Here is a 22696-nt window from a genome sequence, read left to right on the forward strand (position 1 = left end):
GGGCTGCCAGACAGAGAGGAGACAGGGAGCTGGCAGAGAGGGGCCAGCCTGAGTGTGAAGCTTCCCAGGGCCTCTCTTCACGGGCTGTGCCTGCAGCTGCACCAGGATCACTGTGGCTGTGGCCTCTACATGCGTGTGTGCACACACACGTGACCGTGAGACAGCGCATGCGCGGTTATTAAAAATTACATTGTCCATGCACTTTCCCACCCGACTGACTAATCTCACAGACATGGTGGGTAAATTAGAAAAGAGAAAAGAAGAATGTACAGCCTGGACCAGCAGCAGGAGTGTAATGCAGGCCACTAGTCCCTAAAAGCTTCCACTGCAGGTAGTGTCTGCCCCCATATTGGACATGTGGCCCTGCATGACTGCACTCAGGGTGGCTCTCCCTGTCCTCCAAACTGCACTGCCTCCCCAGAAAGCCAACTGCTTACTCTCTCACTGCTTTGGGGGCAGACTCCTCGCAGCAGAAAACAAGGCTTTACGTTACTTTTTACTCTTCAGACTGAAAACAGTCCTTCTCCAGGGGCTGAAAAGCCCCTACCCTGTGCTCCAGGCCACTGTCCCTGATGGTGGTCCAGGCAGTTTACATGGAAGAAAAGTCAGATGGTCCTCCCACCAGTGAACAACTGTTCGCTGTGCTCCTCTCTCACCTCCTGGCACTGTCCCCAAATGCCTGTCTGATGCCTCTGTTCACCATTAGACAGAGGGCAGCCACCACCCCAGCCTGGTTCCCTGCTGTTCCTAGTCTGGGCACCAGGAGGCTCACAGTGGGCAGCCTCGCAGATGGAGGGGCCTCTGGGCCTGCCCTGCACGGGGCCTCGGCCACTGCTGCTGATGGCCACAGCTCCCAGGGCCTGCTTCTGCCTGAGAGGACACCAGTCATTGGCCAATCACTCAAGGTCCCTGCTTCATGGTGGGAGGCCGTGACTGCAGCCAGGATGGGGCCTGGGTGGGAAGGGAAGGAGGAGCGGTCGCTTTCGTCTCTGGGGAGACACGGGGCAGGTGCCTACAGGCCTTGCTCCTTTAGTCTGAATTTAGCCGGAGGTAGTAAAGAGCAGTGGCTCAGAGCACAGAGTCAGACAGACTACAGCTGCATATCACGGGCGAACCTGATTTCTTGTCACCAGTGCAGCATTACTGTAATCTGCCTCGTAGGGTTTGGGGAGGATTAATTAGTACAATGCATGGGATGCGCCCAGCCTCACCCTGACACACAGGAAATACAGTCCATACACAACAGTCATTTTTGATCCTCACACTGACCCTAGCATGGAGGCATTCTTATCCCCAATTTTAGAATTAACAACACAACAGAGATGCAAAGAGGTCAAGTTATTTGCTCAAGGTTACACACAGCTTGTCAACTGAAAAGGCAGGATGTGAATATGAATTTCAGACTCTGAAGCCCACGTTCTATATCCGAGGGGAAGTAGGGAAGGAAAAATGATAAATCAGTTTCATGAAAATAAAGACACCCTTGAGACATGCCACTGCCCTGAGCTGGGACGTCCCTCTGTACACAGGTGAGAAGCACCCAGGCTGGGCCACTGGGGCCTGGAACTTACCGAATCTGTCCCCGTGAGCACGTACACTGACTTCAGGAGCAGGTGGCCATCCTGCTCTGCATCCGCATCTCCCTTCCACCACAGCAACTGCCCAGCTGCCACCCGTGCTTGCTCTGGAAGAGTGTGGGGGAGGGGAGAAAGGGTCACCAGCAGGGCAGTGTGGTGGCCTGGTCACCCAGCTTCTCTCCACGTGGGCCCCTCTCTCCATGAGATGTGCCTTAGCGTCTCTAGGGAACTTCTGCCTCTTGCCCTCCCAACAATGACACCTGCATCTGTACCAAACATTTCACTCTCTGCCACATGAATCTCCTTGGAGGATAGCCTTTATCATACCACCCTCCCTGTTCAATAACCATCAATGGCTCCCTATTGCTAAATAATAATAACAAGCTCCTCGGCAATTGGACTTGCCACAATCCAGTGTCTTTTCCCCACTTCCTGTATCACACAGCCCCTTTTGTCACAGGGATTCCTGTAATCTACACCATGCTCAAGCCACTCCTTCCCCCTGGAATTCCCTCCTGCCCTCAGTCTCATAGCCCAGCCTCTGGGGTCCAGCTCCCTGAGTGGAGGGATGCAAGTCAGGAGACCTGCAGCAGGAAACATGCTTGCCTTTGGTTTCTGTGTGTCTGTGTGTGTATGTATGTGTGTGTGTTTGTGTCCCTCCCAGGAGCAGCAGAGTTTCCCAAGTCCCTCTTCTCTTCCCTCTTTTAGCCTTTTCCTTTGTTCTCCAGGGTATTCAGTGGCAGAACCTGGCCTTCCGTGTGCTTTCGAAGTCACTACTCTAACTCCTCTAGAAAGCAGAGAGGGGCTTAGCCGGAGGCCTGGGAGGGGTCTGCAGAGCTGTTTTGCTTACTGTGAAGTTCTCCAGGACCTCTCTTCTCTCACCTGCAGGCTTTCCCACCAGTGCCTTCTGTATTTCTTGGGCAAGTTGGTTGGAAACATCTTCAGCCAGCCTTTGGAGACTGGGAAAGCAGATGATCCCCACGGAGTGTTCCCAGGCCTGAAGTGCAACATGCAGGATTCGCTCAGAGATGTCAAAGCTACAAAGCAAGGCATCAGAATCACCTCCTTCCCTCCCTGCCAGCCCAAACCAATGGCTCAACTCGCTTGAGCCAGGTGCATCCAAAGGCCACTGAATCACCTACCCTCCAGCTTCCACTGTCTCCCTACACTAGTGCCTATGAATTCTTCAACTTCCTGCTGAGCTCCAAACACCTCCAACTGGCCCCTGGACGTCTCCCCTGAACTCGTGCTCCTGAAACATCAAACACACATAACTGAATCCACTGCCTTCCCCCCAGACCTGCTGCATCCTGCCTCAGTGAATGTCCCTACCAGGCACCCACCTGCCCTAGTGGGAAATTCCAGGAGTGATTTTCTACATCCCGCGTCCCTCCCCTTCCTCACCATCAATTGCTGTGTCTCACTGATTCTCCTCTTACACACTTGTCAAACCTCATGCAGATATCTTAGTTTTAGTCATGCAAGTATTTCCTTCAGATAAATTCTAAAAAGGATTAATTTAATCCTACAATTAATTTAATTGTAGGATTAAAAATGTGGGATTTTCAATTAAAAGAGTGGGTTTTTTTTCTCTTTTTAGTGATTTGGTACCTATTACTAACTACTAACTCACTCTCCAGAAACAATTTACCAGATTAGCCTCCAAGGGCTCCATGGAAAAGGGCTGATTTCTCTCCACCCATGCCAACGTCAAGCACTATGGTCTATGGTGCTTTTTCATCTTAAATGAGAAAACTTGTAGAAGAAAAAATATCTCATTTCAATTGCAATATTTGGATAACTAGAGTGGATGAATGCTTTCATGCCTCTTGAATTGTCCATTTTTACTCTTGGCCTATTATCCTATTGGAGTTTTCACTATTTTCTTATTTATTTCAAAAATCTCTTTATATATAAAAATCGTTAACCATTGGTCTATAATACTATCTCGATTTTTTCGAATTTGTCATTTCATCTTTAAATTTGGTATTGTTTGGTTTTGCTGTACAGAAATCTGAAATTCCTATGAAAAGAAATTTCTCAGTCCATTCCTTTGCTTTCTGGATTTAGTTACAAGCTTAGGAAATCCTTTCCGAGTCCAAGTTGTTGTCATTTTTTTAAATCTCCTATTTCTTTTTAATTTCCTTAAAATCCTTTCTTATCTGTCCCTTTAATCTCTATCCCATCTGCTCATCATTTTCCTCAGACTTTTTCCCCTTATTGTTTAGGATACTGTTTAATAGAAGTCTTTTACAGTTCTGCTTGGGATGCCAGACTCTTTTCAAAATTTCCTCCCAGTTTCCGTAGTAATCCTATCCCTAGATCTGCTTTTCATGCAAAGCCTTTCCCCTTTGTTCTCCCTTCTTGTCACAGGCTGAGTACAGAGTGGAGTGACTGTCCTCGGCCCCAGACTTGAGTTCCTGGCAATTCCTGATCCCAGGTTCCCACCAGGAAGGTAAGCTGCTGTGCCAATTAGTGGCCTCTATGAAATGTAATTTTGCTGGACTCCTGACTCCTGCTCCCACTCACCAGCCGTATTAAATTATGTTCCTGCCCAGAGGCCTGACCAAGTTTTTTTAAGCTGAGATCCTCCTTTAGAAGGGGTGAGAAACACATAAAATTTCCAAAGAGAAATCATTTTCAATATGTTTCCTTGCAATAGATACTACCTACATTTGTTTAAAAGTAAAAACCTTTAAAACTCTTCTCTATATGAAAAGACACCATATACAAAATGAGGAGGCAAACCACAGATTGGGAGAAAATATCTGCAATGCATATAACTGACAAAGGACTGGTATTTAGACTCCTATAAATTAATAAGAAAAAAATCTGATTTTTAAAAAATGGGCAAATGAAACAAGTAACTTATTGAAAGATAAATGGCAAATTACTAATAATCAGGAAAATGCAAACTATAACTGCAAGGAGATATTTTATAATTTTCTGGTTAGCAAAATGAAAAATGACAATATCAAATGTGGGTGAAGGTGAGGAACCATGAAACCCCCATACTCTATGATGGAGTGTCACTTAGAAGAACCTCTTTGAAGAAGCATTTAACGTAATCCAATAAAGTTAAAGGGGCACACATCCAAAAACCCACCAAGTCCAATCTTTGGTTTAGTCCCTAGAGAAATGCACACATGCACAAGGTGACGTTAACAAGAAATATTCGTGTAGCGTTATTTTTGATTGGGAAAAACAATGTTCATCAATAGGATAATGAATGAATAATTTGTGACATATCTATATAAGGATATCATATAGAACTGAAAAAGAAAAATAGAGCTGTATCAATATGGATAAATCCCCAAAATAGAATGTTGTGGAAAAAGCAAATTGTAACAGCATATTACAGTATGAGTCTACAAAAACCTGTGAGACTATACATAAATGACACAATAATATTACTTACGGTTATAAAAATACACCCATATTACTGTATAATTTACATATAGTCTCACAGGTATTTTAGAATGATACTGTAATATACTTCTGTAACTTGCTGTCTCTATATATCATTTCCCACAGGGCATGATAATTGAGCAGGTTGGGAGTTACCATTGGAGGAGGGTGGAAGGGGAATGAGTTCTAGAATTCATGCACAGGTGGCTTTAGTTTATCTGAAATGCTTCATTTCTTTTATATGGGTGGTGAGTACTTGGGTATTTTGATTTGAACAAAACTTTGTATCTGAAACACTTAAAAATTTTCTGCCCTATAAACGAACATAGTCGCACCTTTCCTTTGTAAATAAAAAAGCAGTACGTCAGAACTTTGCTAGAACTACAAAAATACTAGGTGAATGTTAAACACTATTATACATAGGAGACCTTCACCAAATATTTGATAAGCAAACACATGATTATGAGACCCACAGTGTGCAGAACGATGGCCGAATGTGTTGCGGAGCGCTGGTTTTGTGCCAAATGCTGGGCCAAGCACTGACATGCATTGTTTCCACTAATCTGCATAGGGATTGGGATTATTATTATTCCCACTTTACAGAAACAGAGGCTGAGCCATAGGGTAATCCTAGAGAACAAGTTAAAAAGCAGAGTAAAGAGCTGAGTTATCTCACACATACACAAGTAGCATGTGCATGTCTAAGAAATGTATGGCTACCACCTGGAAACCAGCTCTCACCTGGAAAGGTTAATCTCTGGAGAGATAAAGTCAGTCCTTCTGGCTGGGAATTTCAGTGGTAACATTATTTCCCTCCCCAGGACTGATATCATATCTGCTATGATATCTTCCTAACAAATTCCTGTGCCTCCTCCCTGCAGTGGCAAACCCCTCAAAGACCAATTTGCAGGGAGTTGACTCAGAGGCATGGAGATCATCTTTGAGCAGTGGGACTCCAGTAGGCATTCTGCAATAAAGCAAATCGGGCCACTGTGAGTTGAACAGTAATTGTACGCTCAGCCAGATTCTCCCAAGGCTCACACTCCTTCCTGGGACCAAGATGGCTACTTCTGGAGGCCCCATTAACTCTTTCAGGCCACTGGGGTGCTGTTTGATGCACAGAGGCAATCATTTACTGAATGGTACCGTGGAGACCCCAAAGAGTTACGGCAGCTTTTGAAAGGAACTAATTTTTTTCCCAAACTGGGATTTTCACGCTGGGAGAATATTGTTCAATATTTTTAAAAACTTTTATTTACTTATATTCTCTAAACTGCACCATCATGCCTCGTGGCTGTCCCCTCACATGGAAGAAAGAGAAAGAAAATGATGCTCTGGTCTCCAGAGCATAAGGGAGACAGAAGCTCTAGAGGAGATGGGACAAAACCCCAGCTTTGAATGACGGAGAATCTGGTTAGTTTTCAAGTGTGACTGCAGTATTACTATTTCTTCATTGCCTCAGAGTTTGGTGGTTTGACCTTTAAGTGAACTCAAAACATTTCAGAGACTTTACATGAGTTTCCCCTGATAATGTGACACAATTGATTCTCTCCTTTGTAAACAGAAGAAAAAAAAAAACTGATGCATCAAAACTTTACTAACATAACACAAATATTGTTCCCCTGAGGAGGGAATAAACCATACTGCAGGCCCCACTCTGAAGTGGGTTAGAGTCAGGGATGGACAAGAAGGGGTATTTACCTTCACCATCCCCTCTGGATACCACACTTGGAAATAACTGTTGGTCATCCCTATTATTATATTTAATGTTACTTCTCTCTCTTCCATAGTCAGTTGGGTCCATGCTGGGTTTGTATGAGAATAATTGACCACACCCAATGGTATAAACGCTGTACCACTGACCAGGCAGTTAGCCTAAGAGTAGCTGTACACACACACACACACAAATACACTCATCTCCAAGTACAACTGATTTAGTGTTAATTCCAATCCCTCCACACTAGGAAATAAATGGATTCCTGTCCATGTTACCTACTGTTCTGATTATCTATTGCTGTATAACAAACTGGACCCAAATTGAGTGGCTTAAAATAACAGCAATCATTTATTTTTCTCACGGATCTGCAATTTGGGCAGGGCTCAGCAGGAGCAGCTTTTCTCTGCTTCAGCTGGGGCAGCAGACAAGGGCTAAGAGATCCATTTGCAGCATGGCACACTCACATGGCTGGCCAGTTGTGCTGACTTTCAGCAGCAAGTGCAGCTGCACGGTCAGTGGGTTTGGTTTCTCTCCACATAGGCTTTTACTCGGGGCTGCTTGGGCTTCCTCACAACACGGAAGCAGGGTTCGAAGCATGAGTATTTCAAGTGACAGAGAGAGGCTACAAGTCTCTTGAGGCCTGAGCCCAGAAATGTCATTTTTGCCCTATTCCATTAGTCAAGCCATCACAAACCCATCCAGACTCAAGGGGAGGGGGCATAGATGTCACCTCTTGAAGGGAGCAGTGTGAACCCATCCGCAGTATCTCTAACCTACCACATCCACAGAGTCCCTTTTTTTCCCATGTAGCCCCACCCCCCAGGTGGTCTGTCCCATACAGTGAGGAATTTTACACTAATTTCTAAGGATTCCCTGTCTCGCTGCCTGCTTTCTCTCAAAGTACATATTCTAAGAACAATCTTCAACAGCTACATCTGTAGCTCTAGTTTTCTCCATCTATTATTACCCAATATCTCTATGCAACGAGAGGACCCAAGTGGTCCCCTTTCCCCCAAAGCAAACTCAACTGAAGGCCAACAGGACCTACCCATGCTTGCTAGCAGAATGCCTTCTTCTCTTGGTGTAAGATCTTATGACAGGGAAGGGTGCTAGAAAGACCAAAGCCCAAGGCTCTTGGCAGAGAAAGAGTAGCAGTCAATTGAATCCTTCCTGCAAGCACTGCTCTGCACTCTGGTTACTTCAGAGTGGTTACTCTGAAGTCATTGGCTTTGTGCTGCTTCCTGTGTGATGCAATAAAACCTCCTCCTTGTCTGCAACATCCTGGAGTCAGCTAAACAAACAGCACATGTGCAGGGGGTGGCATCCTTTTTGTATGAAAGGGGGCATAGGTACGGGCCAGGCAAAGCCATCGCACAGTGAGTCATGAGATAGGGAAAGAAACCAGATGTGCTCCGTTCTGTGAACCTCAGCACTGCCCGAGGGAACGCAATGGTTAACAACACGAGCCCAGGTGGACTGCCCAGGTTAAGTTCTGCTCCCCACTAACAGCTGGCTGACCTTGGCCAAGTTATGCAACATCTCTAAACCTCCCTTTCCTCATTTATAAAGCTGGGATAAAAATAGCACCTACTTCACAGGGTTATTATAAGGGCTTGTAAGCATGGAACAAAATGCCTGGCTTAGTTAGTTAGAGCTTGGTGAATATTACTACCTATCATCAGTGAAAGTAACCACTTGCCCTGGCTTTGACCTAGGAAAGGGAGTGATGGAGCTTGGTAGAGGAGGAGAGCCTGCAGATCCCAGTGAGGACTTCATTTCTGACTCATCCCCTCAGGGCAGCTCCCTGCTGGGATTCCAGTGCCCTGAGACTTCTTATCACCAAGACAGTCACCAAAATGTTGAGTGGGTTTACTCCTTAACAACTGCAGTGTTTCTTCAACTTGGGAGGCAGTGGGGCTAGAATTTACTATAGAACCAACCAAGCCCCTCTTTGTATTTGCCTCATAGTAGATGCAGATTTATGTATAAACAATGACAGGATAAGGGAGAAGTTCATCCCCTGCTGTGTGTTTGGAGGAATCTGACATTAATCGACCACATGCCATGGGAGACGGCATGACTTTTTTTAAAGTCCTGATATTTCTAAGGGGTTCTCTGCAGACAACCTTGAAGAGTTCTGTTTTATGGGTATAAAATTCAGAACAGAGTGGTTACAAGCTTGACTTCTAACACAGGGACTTGTATTCCAATGGCTGTCCTCAGTCTTCATCTACAGCTCAGATTTTATCTGCACTACAACCCCCCAAAACCTCCCACCTTCCCCATGTTCCTTTCTGCTACCAGCTCTTAATTAAGAAGCCTGAGGGCTGTGGTTCTGGCAGGGTTTATTAGTCAGAACTTAATAAGAACAACAGGTTTGTAAACATATAGGACTTAATAAAAGATATAGATTTTAAGAAAATGATAAAAAGCCTGTAATAATCTGCCTCTACAGGGTTCATCAGAGGTGGGCTCCAGGGATCCAAAACAGAGCAGATTTTGTCAGCAGTTTGGGGAATCGTGGTGACAGGATCTCAAACTGCACATGTGCAGTCAGTTTCCAGGAGGTTGGTGGAAAGGTGATGGGGATCATGTCTGTTTTCCATGTGCTGTGGACTTTACAATCCTCATCTGATCTCACCCTCACAGTCTCCCAGCAAATTGGTATTGATTCCACTTTACAGATGAGGAAACTGAGGCTCAGTAACATTTAGTAGCTTGCTCAAGGATGCACAGCTAATAAGCAATGGAGCTGGGACTGGAGCCCTACTGTTTGACTCTAAAGCCCACGTATTCAGCAATAGGGCTGTTGTTCCTCCTTTTACCAGGAAAGGGTTTGGGAAACATGGACCAATACTAAGGTTCAGTTATAATAGGAACAGCTTGCTATCCATGAGGTCAATGCCTACAGGGTCAGATAACATAAATGAGTGATATGGGTTGGGTGAAAGATATTAGGGAGTGGGGAACTAGGGTAAACTGAGAGACCAAGACCATCTTCTGTTTAAAAGAGGTGCCCCTAACCATCTCCATCCAATTATCGGTATTACAGCTACAAATATTTTCAAGAGAAATCTGAAGTCTAAGTCTCACCTGAAAAGTTTCCACTTTGAAAAAATGGCACTAATTCATTTTTAACCCCTACAAGCCAAACAGAACACATTCTGGGTGCTAGTCAGTTATCCTCTGCTCTGGACAGATGCAGGTAAAACCTCTATCTGTCGTCCTTACTTTCATAGCACCAGGCCCTAGAACAGAGTATAGGAGCTCAATAAATATTTGTACAACAAATGAATGAATTCTCAAATCAACAATCTGGAGAGAGGCAAGGAAATATCAAGCCCTGGCTTTCAGATGCAGAGTCCTTTCATCAGAGCTAGGGCTGCCCAGAGGGGTGGAAAAGATACAGTGCAGTGGCTGGACCCCATATGCCTTCCCAGTGATTTGGGGGGGAGGGGGCAATGCTCACATTTTTCCTTTTATAAGGCAGATTTGATCTGAGAACTGGGTGAGACAAAGCTACCTCCCAGAAGCTGGGGTCATTAGAGCAGGGATGGCTGGGAAGGAGAAACCTGGCCCTCTCTCCTTATCTAGTTCCTCTTTTCCAGTATGTTCCCCATGCCCCAGTTATCCAATCTGTGAAATGGGTTGGATGGAGTATCCGAATCTGAAACATGGAGAAAAACAATGAATAAACGGACAATAAGTTACTTGGCAATTTTTTACAGAAAGGCATGCTTAAGTATTCCATGCATCCTATAAATATGATCCCAAGAAAATTCTGAGTCATCTTTGGAAATCCTTAAGTATTCCTGGTTAATAAGTGAGATGAAACATATTAACAAAGGGGTTTCCCAATAAAAACCTGCAAAGCTTCCATCTGTTCTAGTTTACTTTCCAATGTGAAAAGTATCTCATATTCTCTGCACTTTGAATGTAGGTACATGGTTTTTGTACTAATAACCCAAAATCAATAGTCAAGCAAAAGCTAAGTCTTCATAAAAAGACGCATTTCCAGCTCTACAATTAGACTTCAATGTTTTCAGCTATAAGGCAGACCTCACTGGCAGGAGCTTTATTCCAAGACAATAAAGGAAATCCCTTGTACCCAAACTGTCACCAGCTGCCACTAGTCAGAGTGCCAGCCCAGTGGACAGGCTGGACTTCTCTTGTGTGTCTGCAACCAGGGGAGGGAGCCCTGCTTTGCTGCTCCCATGGATTACACCTCAGTTTGCATCATTGGCACAATTTATGTTCCGGTTCTCCCAGGCCCTGGTGTTGGCATTACTGGTGTTTGAGGTTACCAGCCACCCTGCCACTCACATGTCAGGACACAGATGCCCTTCTAGCTCCCGAAGGTACAGGTTTCTCCTCTGGCTCCCAAGCTGGGATTGAAAATATCATTGTTAAACAATATCATTTTTTTAAACTAAAGAGACAATGGTACTCAAGAGCCAACTGTCCATCCTTTCCAAGCCCATCCTCACCCTGGAGATGAGTCTTGCTTGCTATCTTTATTAAATAGCACAACACTCTCCTCTAAGCAACCAGTCAGAGACCACTTGTGATGATATTAAAACTACTGACTCCAGCTTCCAATCATTCCGGAAGTGTCCCCAGAGCGCTGTATCATCTTTTTACAGTTTCAAAAATGAGAACACCAACCTTTAGGAATAGTGGGAGAAGATTCAACAGGCTCTTCTGATGTTCAGCTGGGCTCCTGGGAGCCAACTGCTGGTATTCCAGAAACTTCCTTTCTAGCATCTCCCAGAGGGCAGTGGGGCCAGGGGTCTGCCCTCCTGGTGGGAAATCAGGCTGAGCAGCATCAGGCTGGCCTTTATTTTCAGAACCTGGATCCTCAGCTCTGTCTTCAGCCTCTGAGACCTCTTTTGCCTCCATGCCTCAGCAAAGCAGATCTGAATTCAGAGCAAAAAAGAAAAATGAACAGTCCTGTCACAACACTTTCTGATGAAACTGATTGTGGGACAAGGTACCATCCTCATTCAGTCCAGTTCCTGTTGCAGATGGTTCCTCTAAGAATCTGAAACTGACTAAAATAAGGAACACTTCTGAAAAAAGAGACTCCAATTTAGATGTGACTCATATTGACAATCTAACGTTTGCCAGGCACCGTCCTGGGCTCTCTACACAGACTCTCTCACGAAAGAGATGGGTTTTCCTATTTTTTCTATGTAAGTAAGGAAACTGACTGAACCAAAGGGCACCAGGGTAGTGAGACATGCAGTTGAAATGCAAGGCTTTAACACCAAAGCCTGTGTTTTGATTACCTGACACTGCTCCTCTTTAAAAAGGCTGAGTAAATAGAATAGACGTGTAAATGTCCCACCAATATTTGTAGAGGCATGTAATTCTGTATCTTCTATTTTAACTTCCTTCTACCACATGAGATGAAAAGGATGTAAGTTCATTCTCAGCAACATTTGCTTCACACTCAATATTTTTAGAGGAATTTGTCCTCAAAATGACTCTTTAAACCCCCAAGTTAACTTAAAAGGACTTCTCCGTTAGTGCACACAAAAGTAATGTGTACGAGCCGGGGACCCAGGGTCAGCAGGCGTGACGATCGGGACATACACCATGAAACTAGCCAAAGCCTGATTTACCAGATAGGTAACCTTGAGAAGGTACCTTTATTTGTGTCCTTGACTTTTCAATTGTCATACTCTGTAGCCACGTCAGGACTGACTCACAGAACAGCAAAGGTTTGCCTGTTGTTTTTTTGTCAGGAGTGCAAGAAACTCCCAGCAGGGACCAGAGTGTCCAGGTTCCCTGAAAGAAGCCTTCCCAGGCCACGATGTCACCACATAGGAGTCCATCCCGGCATCCTGCCAGCAACCGACAGCCACCAGTCAAGGGACAGCAAACAGACAGATGGACACGGAGGTGGGTCTCCCGGTGTTTTGCTCTGGGCTAAGCAGCTGCGGAGGTGTGTCATGCTTTAGTTTTAGCCCAAACACACACCCCTTGCAGGCTAGAATGGGAGTTAACTAAGGGTCACGTGGCCAGATGAGTCCTCCCTCTTTGGAACATTCTCACCCTTTAGGTACAGAACTCCATGAGTCCCTGGCTCTTCTTCTATCACACATGCCTATTGCTCTCAGACTTCATTTGCAGAAGACACTTTCTCATACAAAAGCCATGTATGTTCAGCATTGAAAATTGGGAAGAAAAAAAAATATCAGGAAGAATATCAAGGCCTATATCCAGAAAAATGACTGTTGATATTCAGGCTTTTATCTACGAATAGACTGTTTAATAATATTGTTGAAGCAAACTTTTTATCTGTACTTTTGATTTTTTTGGTTGGTTGTCTGGGACTTGGTGTGGGTTTATTTGTTTCCGTTTTGAGGTTGACCCTCAGGGACAGGTGGCGGGGTGCCTCACATCTCTCAGTCTCAGCGTGGTCTCTTTCCTGACCAGGACCAGGTTCTTCTCTGGCACCGATGGTTTATTCATTCTTCCCTTGGCTTTTCATCCCCCAGTCCCATCCTCCCCACCCCACCCAGCCCACCTGCTTGATAGCACGAGTCGTTATAAAACATGGCACAAGAACATGATTTCTGGATGCATCATTTTAAGTTCCCCGAACGACCTTCTGCATCTTTTCTCAGCTTACTGTCTCACTCAACATTATGACCTCAGACCCAAGCACGTGGCTCTGTATTTGTCAACCTCATTTCTTCTAACCGCTGCTCCGTGTTACACAGTGGGCATCACGTGCCTATTTGATTTGTTTGCTCCGCAGTAGGTGTTTAGATTGCCTGAGACTTCTCAGACTGCCCTCTATCCTGTCCTGGACATTCCCACGAGACTCCCCTCATGGGGCTGCATGTGACTGGCTCTGGGTATAAACACCAGAGTGGGAGTGCTGAGTCAAGGGTGTATGTCTCTCAGTTCAACCAAGTACCATCAACTCAGATGCCTCCAGAAAGCTGGCACCAGGCCACTCTCCCCCCACAGGCTCCTCTACCATCTTCTCTGTACCCCGGCTTAACATCACACTGCTTTCTAATGTTTGCTGATCTGATTGAAGTAAAGTGCTCCCACATTTTTTTTTTTTTTTTGGCTGCATTAGGTCTTCATTGCTGTGTGCAGGCTTTCTCTAGTTGCAGTGAGCAGGGGCTACTCTTCATTGTGGTGCATGGGCTTCTCATTGCAGTGGATTCTCTTGTTGCAGAGCGTGGGCTGTAGGCACGCGGGCTTCAGTAGTTGTGGCACATGAGCTCGGTAGTTGTGGCTCGCGGGCTCTAGAGTGCAGGCTCAGTAGTTGTGGCGCACGAGCTTAGTTGCTCCACGGCATGTGGGATCTTCCTGGACCAGGGCTCAAACCCGTGTCCCCTGCATTGGCAGGAGGATTCTTAACCACTGCACCACCAGGGAAGTCCTGATCCCTCATTTTAATTTGCTTCTCTCTCACTTACTGATGAGTCTGAGCATCTCTTTATATGATTCATAGCCTTTCGGATTTCCTCTTCTGAAAAGTGATTACTCATAACCTTTGCTTATTTGTCCTTGCCTATCTTTTTCCTGTTGCTTTGAGAGAGTATATTTTAGAAACTGATCCCTTGTTGCCTTTAAAAATCGCTAATATCTTCTCTCAATCCATTTTTTCCCTCATAAATTAGTTCATAACTTTTTTTATGTCACAGAAAAGTATTGTGGATATTTCCCATGTTGTTAAAGATCCTCTACATCTTCATTTTTAATGGTGTGTGGTGGCTGCAGAACCATGCTGATCCTTTATTTAACTAATCCCCTACATTTAGGCATTTAAGTCATTTCCAAGGCTTCACTACTATAAACGACACTGTGATGACAGGCCTCGTGTCTAAGCCTTTCCATATATTCATGATTAAATACCAGATTGCAGTACATTCCTAAAAGGAAATAGCTTGGTCTAAAGAGAGGCAAAAATGTTAGGCTCTGGACACGCATTTCCAAACAGCTTCTCCCGAAACACCTCATCAATGTACAGTCTTCTTATCAAGCAAGTACCAGAGTCCACACTTCCTTAGTTACCATTTTTTAATTCTTGCTGATTTAATGGGTAAAAAGCAATGGCATCTAACAGGCACATGAGAAGATGCTCACCATCGCTAATCATCATGGAAATGCAAATCAAATCCACAAATGAGGTATCACCTCACACCTGTCAGAATGGCTGTCATCAAAAAGAAGCCAATAACAAATGTTGGCCTGGATGTGGAGAAAAGTGAACCCTCGTAGACTCTTGGTGGGAATGTAAATTGGTGCAGCCACTGTGGAAAACAGTATGGCGGTTTCTCAAAAAACTAAAAATAGAACTGGCTTATGACCCAGCAATCCCACTCCTGGGTATATATCCAAAAAAAAAAACACCCACTAATTCAAAAAGATACATGCACCCCAATGTTCATAGCAGCATCATTTACAGTTGCCAAGATACGGAAGCAACCTAAGTGTCCATCAACAGATGAATGGATAAAGAAGATATATATATACACAATGGAATACTACTCAGCCATAAATAAAGAATGAAAATTTGGCATTTGTAGCAACATGGATGGACTTGGAGGGAATTGTGCTAAGTGAAGAAAGTCAGACAGAAAAAGACAAATCCTGTATGATATCACTTATATGTAGAATCTAAAAAATAAAACAAATTAGTGAATGTAACAAAAAAGAAGCAGACTCACAGATACAGAGAACAAACTAGTGGTTACCAGTGGGGACAGGAAAGAGGGAAGGGCAATACAGGGGTAGGGGAGTAAGAGGTACAAACTATTAGGTATAAAATAAGCTACAAGGATATATTGTACAACACGGGAAAAATAGCCAATATTTTGTAAGAACTATAAATGGAGTATGACCTTTAAAAATTGTGAATCACTCTATTGTACACCTGTAACTTACATAATTTTTAAAAATTTTTAATTAGAAAAAAAAACAATGGCATCTTTGTTGTATCTCACTACGTATTTTGTTGGATGCGTTTCTGTCTGTCTGCTGCTCAGTGTCCTTCCAGACTCCCCACAACAGTTTTCTGGTTTCAGATAGATGCCGCATGTTCTTATTTCAAAAGTTTACTGTAGAAGATCTCAGCTATTCCCCGGCATTAATTACCCCCAAGAGCCACATATCCACTAAATGTTAGCTCTGTGCAAGAAGACCACTGCACCTTTATCAGGGGTTGGCACAGAGTAGATGCTCAATAAACTGTTACCATATACCTGAATAAATGAATGAATGAACCTATATGCTGATGGCACCCAAATCTCTCGCTATATATAGCCCAGACTCCTCTTCTCAATAAGTTTTTTTCTACTTGGATTCTCCCCAGACTCTGTAAGTCATTATATCTCAGTCAGACCAACATTCCCATCATCAGCAGAGCCAGCCCAAGTCCAGCACGGACATCCCAACACACGGGATGGTGGCTGGAGCCAAGCTAAGCTTGTTTCTATCACATAAAAGTCATTTTGGGGCTATACCAGCAGGTGCTACTAACCGATTCTTTCAATAAAATGAATCAGAGGGCCTGCTAACACACCACGTTTCTAGGAGAAGCAGGTGAGAAGACAAAGTGAGTGTTGGGTCACAAGACGTGAAAATGTGTTCCTAGGGAACACAGCTGGACATTCGGGGAAATATCAGAGCCCCTCAGATCTCCTCTGAAGTTAAGAAGCCATGTTTACTGAAGTGAGACGCTTGAATCATGTTCCCTTGAAAAGACGGATTTTTGAAAAACAAGAATTTCTAACAAAATGGGATCTGTGCATCCCGTGGAGAAGTTGTATGTCTCAGATGTCAAGCTGTGGCCGTCCCCTCTCCTGTCCTGTAGGCCTGCTTCGGTTTTGTTTGTAAAAGGAAGGACATGGGGAGTAGCCTCTCAGGGCTGCATAAAGAATGGCAAGAAGAAACCATTCTAATTCACTCGTTACCAAAAGTGTCTGCTTACCTCTGTAAACAGGTGCAGGCACCAGCACAGACTCTGGAGCCAGGCTGTTCCAGTTTGAATCCAATGGGCTTAGACCAAGTGACAAAACGTGTCCCAGCCTCAGCATCCTCCTTTGTGAAATGGGCTAATAATGGGACCCCTCAGAGAATAAAGTCAGTGCTCTGGGACGGCATTTATTGGAGCCTCCTTTGTACGGGCACTTACCTGCATCCCTTCACTTAATCTTCCTTCCATCCAACAATGTCAAATCTATCAGCCTTTGTCTGCAGATGGTACTAAGGCTCGGAGCAGAGAAGTGACCTGCGCAGGGTACCATTGTGAGTCAGTAGCCAAAGTAGAGTCTACCCTGGGTCTGTAGACAGCACTGCACACCGGAGGCTGGACTCAAAAAAGGCCTTGCTTGGTGCCCAGGGAAGAAGGAGGGGCTTAGCCAGGTACCACACTAAAAGTGTTTTGGATAAGTAGAAGTTTGGGGAGGGGTGAAGGGAAAGATGGCCTTGGCAGGATGAGAGGTCTGGAGGCTGCTAGGGGTCCCAGGGGTCTCCAGGGAAAGACAAGGCCCTGCTCTGTGCCTGCAAGCTGTTTCCCAGTTTGGGTCAGGCTCAGGGCATGTGGCACGTAGCCCAGTTTAGTCATGGCTCCTCCGCATGCCCAACCAGGCCGACTAGAGACCCTGCCTTTCTGCAGCCTGGACACAGCAGCGATAGACTGGCAGCTGTGCAGGTACCTGCCTACTCACTCAGCCCCCAGGCGGAGGGGAGCTACAGGCCAAAATGGGAGTCACAGGACTGGAGTCCAGTCCCAGCTTGGCTGCTGTACTGCCTTAACCAAGTTACTTCCCCTCTCTGAGTCTAAGTTTCTTCTCATTGAAATGGCCCTGGTGATCTCAGTTCCACCCTCTGAGCTTTACACACTGACCACAGAAGAGATGCAGGCCAGTGAGTCAGTGCAGAATGGCTGGAGAGGTGCCTGAGTGGACTGAGAGCCTGTGGGTTGTGTGTGGTGAGGGGTGCGGACCAGGTGCTCCCCTGTCTGTGCACTGTGCGCTGGGTGCCAGGTGACAAGTCTGCAGGGACCTGAGAAGAGGGATTCCCTATGACCTCTGGGACACTGGGGCTGGAAGTGGCCATACGGGCCCCCGGGGTTGGGGATCACTGCCCATCCTCTCCCCCAACCCACCTATCCTGCACAGATCCATAGCGTCGTCCAAACTCTGCTTTGTAATATCTCAGAAGCAGAACATCCAGGCCATCCCGCTCACAGCTGCCGCCCTGGAGGGCGACATCTGGAGCCTGAAGAATCAGCTGCGTTACTGATGTTCGGGCGCTAAACCCACATTTGATTGACCGTCTCATCCCTGACTTCCTGTGGGGCGATCTGCCAATGGGTAAAAGTCTCAGGATATGAGATGTGATTTAGCAGCCCTTGGGGCTAAGATGCAAGGACGCTATTCTGGAGGAAACGGAGCAAGAAGTTGTGTGGAGCCACCCTCCAACGGGGCAGGTCAGAGGAAACCCGGACTCAGTGCATTCTGTGGGGAAGCTCAGACCTAGTGACAAAGAGTTGCTATGATAAAATTCAAGATTGAAGTGCCCCCCTTTTCTTGTCTGCGTATATGACCGTCACCCTTTCTGGATTGTACACGCCCAGCGCAGAGGCATACCTATTTGCCATCTGTATCACAGGCATGGTCCCCCAGGCCCAGGAGCTGGGGGAGCCTCTAAACCAGATGATACGGAACAGAAGAGCAACTTCCCATGTATGGCTGTAAATGACCTGTTTTCCTTTCCATTCAAAAGTCAGTTCCTCGCTGTATGTCAGCAGATCCAATGCTCTTCTCCTGTGTCAGTTCTCTCAGAAAAAAAATAACAAACCGATCTTCTTCCAAAAACATTGTGCAAGGTGGGGCTCGGCCTTGCTTCCTTCTTCCCCACCGTTACACACTAACAAGAGAGCTTACAAGTTAAAAGTTTAAAAAAAGCAAGTGAAAAGGGGGAGGGGTGGGCGGAAGTTGCAATGATGTGGATGCTCTGTTCACTCCACAGCCTACTGTAGTTAATCAGAAGCACGGAGGGGACAAGAACGTTAGCAGTAGAGAAATGTAGATTAAAGCCACACTGAGATACCAGGACACACCTATCAGAGTGTCTTTTAAAAACAAACAAAATCCGTAAGTGCTAACAAGGATGCGTAGCAACCACACTGTCACTCTCGCTGCTGTGAATGCAAGCGGTACGGCCGCTTGGGAGGACAGTTTGGCAACTTCTGAGGAAGTGAAACGTATACCCAACCATTACCTTCCTGGGTATTTACCCTAGAGAAGTAAAAACTTAATGTTCATATAAAAACCTATACATGAATGTTTATAGTAGATCTATTCACAGCTGCCCAAACCTGGAAACAACCCAAATATTTGTCAAGGCGTGAATGAAACAACAAACAGGTATCTCCATCCACTGGGACGCTCCTCTGCAGTAAAAAGGAACACACTACTGACCCACGGCAGCCTGGATGGGTCTCGAAGCCCTTATGCCGAGTGACAGGAGCCAGTCTCAAAAGGCTACGTACCGCCTTACCCCATTTACATGACATTCTGGAAAAGGCAAAGTTATAGGGACAGAAAATAGGTTGGTGGTTGCCAGGGATTTCAGGTAGGAGGGTGGCTCCAAAGGGCAAAGGGGTGGTAGAAATGTTCTATATCTTGACCGTGGTGGTGGTCACACAACTGTGTACGTGTGTCCGAAGGGCACACTAAGAAGGGTAAAATATTCTGTCTGTAAATCACATGTCAATCAACCTGACATAAAAAACATACTGAGGTGGAAAGAGCACCAGTAGAGAAGCTAGAGGCTAAGGGTTTAGTCCCTTCACCTGTTTCTATCCAGCACAAAAGGGTTACACCCACGTGTTTAATTGTATAATAACTCCACTTGCTGAAAGCTTACTTTACTATGGCTCTGCATCCTGATCTCTGTATCATCTCACCTTATCTTCACACAACACCCCGTGAGGGCGCACACAAACAGGGGCAGTATTATACAGGTGCTGAAAGCTAGGCTCAGAGAGGGTCAGTCACTTCCGCACATGGCCACGATGCACGTTGTGTGTCTGACTGCAAAGCCAACGTGCTCCTCCTTAAGCTCACCCCCTCCTTCCTCGGAAGGTCACTGGTTGGGGCCAGGATCAAATCTCCTATGAACAGAAGCCACACTCAGATAGGGGCTCACTTGGAGGCCCTCCCAGGCCTCAGTCTCCATGTTGGTCAAGGGTGGAGGCTGCACCCCAAGTTCCCATCCACTTTTCCATCCAATTAAAAATACTATACGGTTGACCCTTGAATAACGTGGGGAAAATCCCCGTGTAACTTATATTCGGCCCTCCACATCCATGGTTCAGCATCGTGGATCCAACTAACCGTAGATGGTGTAGTATTTACACTGAAAAAATCCACATATGAGTGGACCCACACAGTTCAAACCCATGTTTTTCAAGCATCGACTGTATTTATTAAATGATCATTGGGTCAAATTGGCTGAAATAATAGACAAGATGCTCAATTATAAAAAGTAAAAGGCTACCCCTCACGAAAGAGTCCAAAATGCTTGTCTACCCACGAGCATGATTAGTTACAAGAGCAAAAAGGTGGAAACGACCCTTGCTGTCTGTGGAGGGGCAAGAGGAGAAACAGCAGAGCCTGTGTCAGGACCGCAGGAGGAGCTCTCTGCAGCCTGGGCGTGCCCACTGGGTCTGCATCTAGCTCCTGCACAGCCGAGGCACAGGAGAGACCTCTGCCCCGCTTCTGAGCTTAGCAGCATGGCAATGTTGGAAAAAGCCCGGCAGAGCCCTCCACCAGCCAGCCTTTCCCACGTACTTTGAATTCCACCCTCATTGCTTGAGTGGCTCCGTGCAACAGGCACACGTTAGCCTGCACCTTCTTAGGAGCACATGGCACAGGAGTAGCCGTACTTGGGGTTGTGGATAAAAGATGCACCCTCCTATCTGTCTCTGCATCTGAGAACACATTGAAGAAAAAGTGGACGTGAAACTGTGGACGATGGGTCCCGAGACAAAGAAGTCGTCAGTAACATGCCGGTGTGAAGCGTCCCCCTGCCTCCCCTGCTCCTTCTACTGGGGCTGCTGCTCAGAGGGGGTTTCACTAACATCCCAACCTGATCTGCACAAACCAGACTAAAGAGCTAGATGAGGACCCTGAACAGCACCCGGCTCAGTGAGAGCAGACAGACTCTCCAGACAGGGGAGGGCTGAGTGCAGGCGTGATGAGAAGTCACACTATAGCCGAGTCACATAGGCCGACACAGCTAGACGTGGGGCTCTAGATAATGGCGAGATCTTGAAAGTCTGGAAAAGGAGAACAATGTGATAAGCACAGATCTAGAAAGGTTATTCCTGGCTGGCATAAGCCAGGCGTAGAACAGGGAAAGACAAGCCGGGGGCCTGACGCACACCCCACACGTAGGTGACGAGCACTGCAGTTAGAAGGATCACCTTGCAAACAAGGAGGCCAAGGGACCTCTGAGATAATCCAAAGAGATGAAGAATCCACTTGAGTTTAGAAATAGAGCCATCCTCACCAGCCCTGGCTGCACACCTTGGTCCCCAGAGATTACCACTTAATTGGTCTGGGTGGGCCCCAAGCAGGCGTGTTTTCTGCAAGGCCCCAGGTGATGCCTGTGTGTCCCCAGGAGAGGTGGGGGCCTGGGAAGATGTTGGAAGTCCCCGGAAGGGTGCCTTGCTAAAGAATCCCAGAGTGTGCGACGCCTAGAGAACTGAGAGGTGGGTGACTCATCCAGCGTCACGGTCCTGGTTAGGGAGAGAGTGAGGGACTAACTTTAGGTCTCTCCTGCTTCCCAGGAAACCCTGTGGTCTGAAGGCCAGACAGCAGGCCCTGGGTTAACTGTGAGCTGGGCAGGTCCCAAGAGTGCCAAGCTCACCAGCAGGCCAGCTCAGCGCATCTGGAAATGGGCCCTATGAGTCTAGGATGTGTGGCAGCCTCTGGCCTTGATAGTAAGATAACACCACAACCCTGAGCCTAGACTACTTGGCTAGACCTGTCTCAACCCCTCCCCACCCAGGGCAGGCTGACCCAGAGCAGCATCAGACAGATCTGTTTCAAATCCTAGCTCTCTTTCTAACCTGCAGTCTTATTGACTTAGGCTCTCAGAGCCTCAGTGTCTGCAGCTGTAAAATGGGAACAAAATCTTCCTCGCAAGGTTGTGGGAAGAATTAAGCATGTGAATATATGTGAGGCCACGTCCAGGGCCTCACAGTGGCACCTTCAGCCATCGTACGTGCCCCCCCCCCACCCTACCCCATTGTGCATATTGCTGCCTCGACGCTCTTGAAATCTACCTGCACTTCCTGAGGGAATGTCAGCCTGCAAGGCCCTCTGTGGATGTGTTCCGGAGTCCTTGGCTTCTCTTCTGCATCACGTCCCTGCTGGCCTGTCCACTGAGTCTGTCCAATCTCGGGTTTTTTCACAAGGAGCTGGTTTGAAAGGACAATAGCACACTGAGTGGACCAAATTGAGGCCTTAAGAGGTGTGGGCCCAGGAGTACATGGAGACAGGACTGAAGTGAGGATTTGGTCATCTCAAATATAAAGAGTAGAAACCAGGAGCAGGAATGCTGTCCCCAGGAGCGAGGCTCCAGGGCAAAAACAAGAGCCTGTGCAGCGGGACGCCGCAGGAGGGGCAGGTGGGAAAATAGAAGCTCTGCAGACAATGGCTGGGAGGGTGGAGGGGTGAGCAGAGCCAGAGGTGCCCTGAGAGCCTTGACACCCAGCTCTAGGGCAAGGACCAGCGATCACCTTGGTGCAGCCCCAAGCCCCTCCAGTTAGCAAGTGACACCACCTCTTACATCAGCCGAGGGCTCAGAGTGCCCGCAGGCAGAGAACAGCAGATGCCGGGGCCCTACATCCTGCCTCAAATGACCCAAGAGGAAAAGGAGGCAGCTCAGGTTGTTTCCAGAAGTTCAGGAATTCCCCTGAAGACTAAGATGGGGACTTGACTGGCGGGAA

The 22696-nt window shown here is 46.4% G+C and overlaps 1 protein-coding gene across 2 annotated transcripts in view; it reads right to left on the bottom strand.

Moving 5' to 3' along the window:
- The window catches only part of WDFY4 (WDFY family member 4), a 280347-nt gene that overhangs the window by 249801 nt on the left and 7850 nt on the right, over positions 1-22696 (bottom strand). The window contains exons 2-4 of one of the 2 annotated variants that reach the window (XM_067710249.1): positions 11368-11618; positions 2460-2574; positions 1572-1684 (exon numbers count right to left, since the gene is read on the bottom strand). In XM_067710249.1, the coding sequence (XP_067566350.1) occupies positions 1572-1684; positions 2460-2574; positions 11368-11601 (462 nt within the window). In that variant the 5' untranslated portion in view covers positions 11602-11618. Of the gene's footprint in view, positions 1-1571; positions 1685-2459; positions 2575-11367; positions 11648-22696 lie in introns of those variants that run through there. The other variant, XM_067710248.1, reaches the window with a different exon arrangement.

This window comes from Pseudorca crassidens, chromosome 16 (genome assembly GCF_039906515.1).
Source record: "Pseudorca crassidens isolate mPseCra1 chromosome 16, mPseCra1.hap1, whole genome shotgun sequence".
NCBI lineage: Eukaryota > Metazoa > Chordata > Mammalia > Artiodactyla > Delphinidae > Pseudorca > Pseudorca crassidens.